The 8815-nt window shown below is 50.6% G+C and overlaps 1 protein-coding gene across 1 annotated transcript in view; it reads right to left on the reverse strand.

Annotated features, from left to right (window-relative positions):
* ECE1 (endothelin converting enzyme 1) overlaps positions 1–506 on the reverse strand; it is a 127456-nt gene extending 126950 nt beyond the window's left edge. The window contains exon 1 of the mRNA XM_030805166.1: positions 347–506. Within this exon, the coding sequence (XP_030661026.1) occupies positions 347–349 (3 nt within the window). The 5' untranslated portion in view covers positions 350–506. The remainder of the gene's footprint in view (positions 1–346) is intronic.
* Between the last annotated feature and the right edge of the window lie 8309 nt (positions 507–8815).

Raw genomic sequence — 8815 nt, forward strand, 5'->3', positions numbered from 1 at the left:
GCCAAGCCGAGTCCAGGGACTTCAGGACAACCCAAAACAGACCGCAGCAACCGTCCCCAAAGCGAACCGGGGAACCCGAGCCCCCCACATCCGGCCGGGACCAGAACCAAGCTCAGCGCGGCCGCCCCCGACGAGACCAAGCGCAGAGCCGCCCTGAGAGCCGCGCTCTGCCCAGGCGCTCCCCGACTCCACGCCTTCCAAAGGCCGGGCGGGGGCTGCTGCTGCAGCCGGCGCCCAGCCCCCCGCGAGCCAGGGCGGCCCCGGGTGCCACCCGCGACGCCGCTGCCCGGGACCGTCGAGGCTGGGCTGTACCGGACCGGACGGGACCTCCGGGCGCGTCACTCACCATAGCTCGCGTGCTCCGCCCCGGCTCCGCGCAGCTCCCCGCGCCCAGCTCCCGATTCCCAGCTCCGGGCTCCCGGCTCCCAGCCCAGCTGCTCGGACGGCTCTGCTGCCTGGCCCCGGCGGCGCGCTCGGCTCCAGCGGGCGAGCTCGCGGCTTCGGCGCCGAGTGCCGGAGGGGCGGGGCTGCCACGGGGCCAATGGCAGGGCGCGGGGGCCGGGGCCTGGGTGGTGCAGCCAATCGCGGCCGGAGGCCGCACTCCCCGCGCCCGCGCGGGCCCTTAACCCTTGGCGCGCTGGGAGCCGGTTGTCCGGGCTGCTCGGGGACCCTGGCGGGCAGGCGCAGGCGGGAGTTGTTGCTTCGGGGCGCAGGGTCCGGACCTTGCCGAGACCGGCGTTGGGAGCTAGCAAAACCGGGAAGAGGCTCAATTGTGTCCGGTGCGGGGCGCCGGGAGCCTCGGCGACCTTTGTCTCCTGCCTGGCTCCTGCACTGGAGTGTGACCCGGGGCGCTGCAGCTGCGTGTGTGTGTGTGTGTGTGTGTGTGTGTGTGTGTGTGCGCGCGCGCGCGCGGGCGCTTGTGTGTAAGAGGGAGAAGAGGAGACAGAAACGGGGGGAGGGGTGGATTCCGCGTGCCCGTGTGTTTATGTGTGAAGGAAAGCCCTGACTATATTTGGGATTTGTTGCTGTGTGTGTGTGTGTGTGTGTGTTTGCTATATTTGGGGTTCGTTGCTGTGTGTGTGTCCGCTATATTTGAGGTTTGTTGCTGTGTGTGTGTGTCCGGTATATTTGGGGTTTGTTGCCGTGTGTGTGTGTGTGTGTGTGTGTGTAAGAGAGGAAGAGGGAGGAGGAGACAGAAAGTGGGGGAGGGGTGGATTCCGCGTGCCCGTGTGTTTATATGTGAAGGAAAGCCCTGACTATATTTGGGATTTGTTGCTGTGTGTGTGTGTGTTTCTGGTTTATTTGGGGTTTGTTGCCGTGTGTGTGTGTCCGCTATATTTGAGGTTTGTCGCTGTGTGTCTGTGTGTCGCTGTATTTGGGGTTTGTTGCTTTGAGTGTCTACTATATTTGGGGTTTGTTGTTCTGTGTGTGTCCACTATATTTGGGGTTCATTGCTGTGTGTGTGTCTGCTATATTTGAGGTGTGTTGCTGTGGGTGTCTCCGCTATATTTGGGGTTCATTGCTGTGTGTTTGTGTGTCTGCTATATTTGGGGTTCATTGCTGTGTGTGTGTCCGCTGTATTTGGGGTTTGTTGCTGTGTGTGTGTGTGTGTATGTGTGTGTGTGTGTCCCCGTGATAGAGGGGTGAGGGAGGGAATGGTAGGAAAGCAGAGAGGAGCCATGGCTCTCCAGGCGTGTGAATTTGCAGGTCCAGGAGAGACACTATCTCCACGTGTAGGTTTTGTGAGGGCAAGGAAAGGAGGAAGGAGCAGAAGACAGCCTGCCTGTGTGTGTGTGTGTGATGTCTGATCTCCACGTTTGGGTCCATGTTAATGTGGTAGAAAGAAACGTGGTGTCCCTGTTGTAAACAAGTTGAGAAAAAATCCTGGGTTTTTGTGGTGTAGTTTGTGTGTGTTGTATGTGCCCACACAAAAGAGGGACATGGCTGTGATTTGGTACAACTTTGTGTGTAACCCAGTTTGCAAGAGACATCGAGATAAAAACATTGCGTGTGTGGTGACACTGTGGTCTTTGCGTGTGACTGTTGTGTCACTTTTGTGATCATCTATATTTGGGTTGGGCTGAGAAAGAGAAACTACTGTGTAGGGGGCATAATGAGTGTCTGTTCAGGACAAAGACATCCTGGTGGCACTGGGATTTGGGCTTTGAAGGATGTCTAAGAGTTCGTTAGGCCAGACAGAATGTTCATGAGGCCAGAGGGAAAGACCTGGGGGAATCCTGCCTATCAGCCAGCGGGGGTGAGGATGCTGTAGTGGTGGGTGACCAGGGTGAATTTGGAAACAGAACCTATTGCCAGCAAGGAAGAGGAGGAGCAACTGACTGCAACCCCTGCCCAGGTGCTGACCCAGATGGCCCTGGCTATGTCTAGGCACACAGAGTCATTCTAAAGCGGACCATCTGCTCCTGGGCAGTTTGTTTGGGAACCTGGAGGGCAGGGAGGGGCTCTGTGGAAATAGCTCTATGTTGCTCCCGCCTTCAGCAGCATTCCAAATTCTTCAGTGTGGATGACTCAGGGAGGTGGAAAAGCTCCTTGAGTGCAGCAGTTGGGAGAATGGTGAAGAGGGGAGGGTCTGGCCATGTCCGAAAGGTGACCAGACCTGAAGGTCCCGAGCCCCCCTCCATCGTGGGGAACTTAAACTGTCAGCTGCCCTGGCCTGGTGTCTGATTCCTGACCATTCCTCAAGTATCTTCCTGAGAATCATAGCCTGATGCCTGCAGAGACATTGAAGATCCAGAGACACACAAAAATGAAACTCGGTTATCCTGGCACTCCACTTGTCAGCAATGTGATTATGGGAGATTCTCTTCTCTCTGAGCTCCGTTTTTGCCTCTGTAAAATGGGGTTCATAATTTTTGCCCACCTCACTGTACTGCTGTAAAGATTTAAGGAGTTAATATACCTCGTGGGCCTTTTGTAACTTAACAAACCGCTAGAGAGCCTTTAAGCATTGCTCCATTTACATAAAGTTCAAAAAATAAGCAAAATTAAACCTGTGCTGTCAGAAGTTAGGTTTGTGTTATCTTTGGGGAGGGAATGACTGGAAAGGGGCACAGGGAAGCTTCTGGGGGCTAGTAAGGGTTAGGTACGGAGGAGGGGGTAGTTCAGTTGTGAAAAATTGAGCAGTCCCCTTAGGATCTATGTGCTTTTCTGTCTCGGTTACTCTCCAACAAGAAGTTTCCAAAAGAAAAAAGGGCCAGGTGCAGTGGCTCATACCTGTAATCCTAGCACTTTGAGAGGCCGAGGCAGGCAGATCACCTGAGGTCAGGAGTTCAAGACCAGTGTGGCCAACATGGCAAAACTCATCTCTACTAAAAATACAAATAAATTAGCCGGGCATGGTGGCAGGTGCCTGTAATCCCAGCTACTCAGAAGGCTGAGACAGGAGAATCGCTTGGACCGAGGAGGCGCAGGTTGCAGTGAGCTGAATTCACGCCGCTGCCCTCCAGCCTGGGCGACAGAGAGACTCCATTTCAAAAAAAAAAAAAAAAAAGCAGGGCTCAGTGGTGGATCACTTGACATCAGGAGTTCAAGACCAGCCTGGCCAACATGGCAAAACTCCATCTCTACTAAAAATACAAAAATTAGCTGGGCAGGGTTGTGGGTGCCTATAATCCCAGCTACTCCGGAGGCTGAGGCAGGAGAATCACTTGAACCCAGGAGGCGGAGGTTGCAGTGAGCTGAGATCGAGCCATTGCACTCCAGCCTGGGCGACAGAGTGAGACTCTGGCAAAAAAAAAAAAAAAAAAAAAAAAAAATTAGAAGGTCAGCTATAGGTATTGTGACCACATTTTAATCACTCATAAAATGCACATTCTGGAATGCTGTGTCAGCTCAGGGCAGGGTACTGGGGACACTACATTGAGTGAGGTGTAGTCCTCTTGGCTCTATGAAGAAGGCAGAGGAGAAAGGCTGTGTCTTTCTTGCTTCTGAAAGGGGCACATTAAGGGATGGGGTGGGGCGGGCAGGGACTGAGGGGCAGCATGCCCAAAACTACTGCAAAGCCACTCACCCGGCTTGACAGCAGAATCAGGACTAGAGCCAAGGCCTCCCAAGGTGATGGCTGAGTCTTTTCCATTCTACCAGGCTGCTCCAGAAAACGCAGCCCCTGGTCTTATGCTGCTCAAAGGGAAGCAAGTGAGGTTTGCTGCCAACTCTGACCCTTACCTCCAACTCCTCCAGGATCCTCAGAGATCACCTCATCCAAACAGCTTTCTGGGAATGGCCAGCCATAACAAATGCTAAGCATTTATTATGTGCCAGACACTGTGGCAGGTGCTTTGCAGCATTATCTGAGTGATTCTGACAATTCTATATGGTAGGTGCTATGATTCCCACATCACCTCCATATTGCAGGTGAGAAAATCAATGTTCAGAGAGGGAAAGTGATTTGCCCGAGAAGTTACAGCTAGTTTGAGGGGCTTTGCTCCTTTGCTGGCATGCAGCTGCTTCTGTTGGCATTCATGGGCTTGCCATGCCCTCTGACAGACACAAGTGGTTTTATGACAGGAGAAGGTGTCCCCTGTTAGACTGCTGGAGACTGGATGAGATGTGGGGAGTTGCCCCTTCGAAATACTCAAGCCTGTGGGCACAGGGTCTGCCCCATCGGAGCATCAGGGCTCAAATGCAGAAAACCAACCTGAATTGGCCAGAGCCAAAAAAGAGCTTCCTTGCCTGTGTAACTACAAAGTACAGGGGCAGAGCTAGCTTTAGGCATGGCTCCAAGAGGAGCTCAGATGATGACATTAGGATTCAGTCTCATTTACTTCATCTCTGAAGACCACTTCCCTCCCTGCTGGCCTCATCTCTTGGCCTCGTGATGCCAAAATGGCTGCCCCCAGCAGCGGCTCACATCCTACTCTCTTATCAACTCCCAACAGAAACAGGGACTCACTTTTTCCTACAGTTCTAATAACATTCCCAAAACTGAGTCTTGTCGACTGTCACTGAGACATGTGTCAATTCCTCTGCCAATCACTGTGGCCAAGGGTTCTGATTAGCCAGGAAGTGAGACCCTGGAGATACTTGGCATTGTAGTTTAGGTGTGGGTTTCCAGCCATGCAGCCTCAGGACTCACCAGGATCCAAAAGGAATCTCCCAGAATGTGTGGAGAGTCATGAGTCACAGATGTTCAGTATATATGGCCATGGCTATCACTGGCATTATTCTTCCTCCGCTTTGCCTCTGCCATCATCTTGTACAGAATAGGTGTTTGGTAAGGACTAGTACACAGTAGGTGCCCAGAGAATCCCTTTTGTTTGGCTGATTTTTTGCTTTGAGAGTAATGCCATGTGCCAAGTCAAATAGAGGTTGGACACGCTGAGCGACCCACAGGCACGCAGACAGAATGAGACTCGCTGTAAGAGCTTTTTAATTTTTAATGTTGTTTTGTCTTCTATAACTGAGCTGAAATACTGTCTAGGGCACCCGGGGAAATCACCACACTCTCCAAGGAACAGTAAACAGCCTGTCTAAGAAGATACAGTCACGAAAATGGCAGAAGACACTCTGAAGAGGCTGGCAGGGGAGGGGACTCCGTGCTCAGAGGCAGGGTGCAGGCAGGCAGAGCTTGTCAAGCCCAGTGAGGCTCTTCCTGACTCATCCAACCCTGCAGTGAGGTAGCCAGGACCCCTCCCCCTGCCCTGGGCTCCTGGTGAAAGAATGGAGATCAGGCTATCCCCCCTGACCCCCCTCTCGCGTCTCCTTGGGCCACCAATTACTCTGATTCAACTGGGCAGTTGAGTTTCTGTGAAGGACAGAGACCCATGAAGTCCAGCACTCACTGCTATTTATCGAGTCTGTTCCGGGCGCCATACTGCGAACTTCACTTGATTTAAATACAAGAGCAATGGAATATCCTTAGGATACTTACTTTATCGCTGCTTTTACCTTACTTTTTCTTCCCTCTGCCCTGATTTCCTTACTTAATTTTGAAAAAAAAAAACCTCTATTTTTTCAAATTTCAAATGTAATACATGGTCACTGTAAAACAGACAATAGGGTCGAGGCACGATGGCTCAGGCCTGTAATCCCAACACTTTGGGAGGCTGAAGCAGGAGAATTGCTTGAAGCCAGGCGTTCACCAGGCTGGGCAACATAGTAAGACCTTGTCTCTACTAAATCTAAATATATATATACATACATATATATATTTTTGTTTGTTTTTGTTTTTTTGAGATGGAGTTTTGCTCTTGTTGCCCAGGCTGGAGTGCAATGGTGCGATCTTGGCTCACTGCAACCTCCACCTCCTAGATTCAAGCGATTCTCATGCCTCAGCCTCCAGAGTAGCTGGGATTACAGGTGCCCGCCACCATGCCCAGCTAATTTTTGTATTTTTAGTAGAGACAGGGTTTCACCATGTTGGTCAGGGTGGTCTCGAACTCTTGACCTCAAGTGATCCACCCACCTCAGCCTCCCAAAGTGCTGGGATTACAGGCATGAGCCACCACACCTGGCCTCTACTAAATATATTTTTTAAAAATTAGTCAGGGCCGGGTGTGGTGGCTCACACTTGTAATCCCAGCACTTTGGAAGGCCGAGGTGGGCGGATCATGAGATCAGGAGATCAAGACTATCCTGGCCAACATGGTGAAACCCCATCTCTACCAAAATACAAAAAATTAGCTGGGCGTGGTGGCATGTGCCTGTAGTCCCAGCTACTCCGGAGGCCGAGGCAGGGGAATCACTTGAACCCAGTAAGCAGAGGTTGCAGTGAGCCGAGATCGCACCACTGCACTCCAGCCTGGCAACAGAGCAAGACTCTGTCTCAAAAAAAAAAAAAAAAAAAAATTAGTCAGGCATGGTGGCACAAGCCTGTATCCCAGCTACTGGGGAGGCTGAGATGGGAGGATCACTTGAGCCCAGGAGTTCAAGACTGCTGCATGACACCCTGTCTCAAAAAGAAAAAAACAGAAAAAAAAGTAAAATAGATAATGCAGAAATGAATACAATGGGAAGAAACAGTCCCTATAATCTTGCTCCTCAGATATTAATGATTGGAAACTCCTTGATGTGATTTTGCATTTAGCTGAATTGACAGATGTATGTCAGTTTTGGGAAGAGGGAAAACGTTATTAACGTTTTCAGAGCCTCCTTCCTCCCTGTCCTCTCTGAGGAAGGAAGCTTGGTGTGTCAGGCAGGTGCAGCCTGGGCTTTATCCTGTGGATCTGGGTAATGGGTGGAGGTGGGGGAGAAAGAAACAAGCTACAAGAGAAAGGGCAGAGGTTGTGGGGTGGGAAAAATGGGGAGAGGCTGGAGCAGGGGGTGAAGCAGGTCAAAGCCAGTGCAGGCTGAGCTTTGAGGGAGTGTTTGGGGGATCTAGACGCAGATTTGGGGGCTGCTGTGCTGTGAGATATTGAAAAAGAGTGAGTAGTCAGGCAGGGGGAGAGACAGAGAGAAAGTAGCAGGGAGGAAATTGGAGGAAGTTTTACTGAGGTTATGGATGATATCCACTTTAATATTCTCAAAAGAATTGGATAGATATTTAAAATGCTTTGCAGTTTTTTTTTCTTTTTTCAGAGGAGGAAATAATGTTTCTAATTCAACAGGGGGCTGACACTGGCTTTGGGTGGCTCAGCTTTACCTAGATTACCTTTTTGTACACAGAAAGCTAGATTACATCATCATCATAAAAATCAAAATAAAGGCCGGGCACAATGGCTCATGCCTGTAATCCCAGCACTTTGGGAGGCCGAGGTGGGTGGATCATGAGGTCAGGAGATCGAGACCATCCTGGCTAACACGGTGAACCCCCATCTCTACTAAAAATACAAAAAATTAGCTGGGCGTGGTGGCGGGCGCCTGTAGTCCCAGCTACTCAGTAGGCCGAGGCGGGAGAATGGTGTGAACCTGGGAGGCGGAGCTTGCAATGAGCTGAGATCGTGCCACTGCACTCCAGCCTGGGCAACAGAGCAAGACTCCATCTCAAAATAAATAAATAAATAAATAAATAAATAAATAAACAAACAAAAAAACTGCTAAAATATCTTGTCTAGGTAATGTATGCCAGGCACTGTGCTAAGTACTCCTCTGTATTCATTTATTTAATTCTACAATAGCCCAATGGGGGTGGGTACTACTATTATCCCATTTTACAGACAAGGAAACTGAGGCTTAGAGAGATGAAGCAACTTGCCCAAGATCACGCAGCCTCTAAGTGGGAGAGCTGGGATGAAGCAATTTGTCTACTTTCTGGTAAATGCAGTTGTTTTGTTTAAATTAATTAACTCATTAATTTTGCTGTAAGAACCTTAAGGAAGATTCTTAATGATTGAGACAGAGTCTCGCTCCATTACCCAGGCTGGAGTGCAGTGATGTGATCTTGGCTCACTGCAACCTCCACCTCCCAGGTTCAAGCAATTCTCCTGCCTCAGCCTCCCAAGTAGGTGAGATTACAGGTGTGTGCCACCACGCCCAGCTAATTTTTTTGTATTTTTAGTAGAGACAGGGTTTCACCATGTTGGCCAGGCTGGTCTCGAACTCCTGACCTCAAGTGATCTGCCTGCCTCAGCCTCACGAAGTGCTGGAATTACAGTTGTGAGCCACCGCGCCCAGCCAGAAGATTCTCATTTTTAAATTAAATTTAATTTTTTTAGTAATGGGGGGTCTCACTGTGTTCCCCAGGCTGATCTTAAACTCTGGGGCTGAAGGGATCCTCCTGCCTCAGCCTCCTGGGTAGCTGGGGCTCCAGGCATGCACCACCACTGCGCCCGGCTCTGTTTTATTTGTTTTTTGTGAGTTGCTGCAAATGGCTTTCTGTTCTTGATAGAATAAGGATCTACATAAATAATAGGTATGC

This window comes from Nomascus leucogenys, chromosome 24, assembly GCF_006542625.1.
Source record: "Nomascus leucogenys isolate Asia chromosome 24, Asia_NLE_v1, whole genome shotgun sequence".
NCBI lineage: Eukaryota > Metazoa > Chordata > Mammalia > Primates > Hylobatidae > Nomascus > Nomascus leucogenys.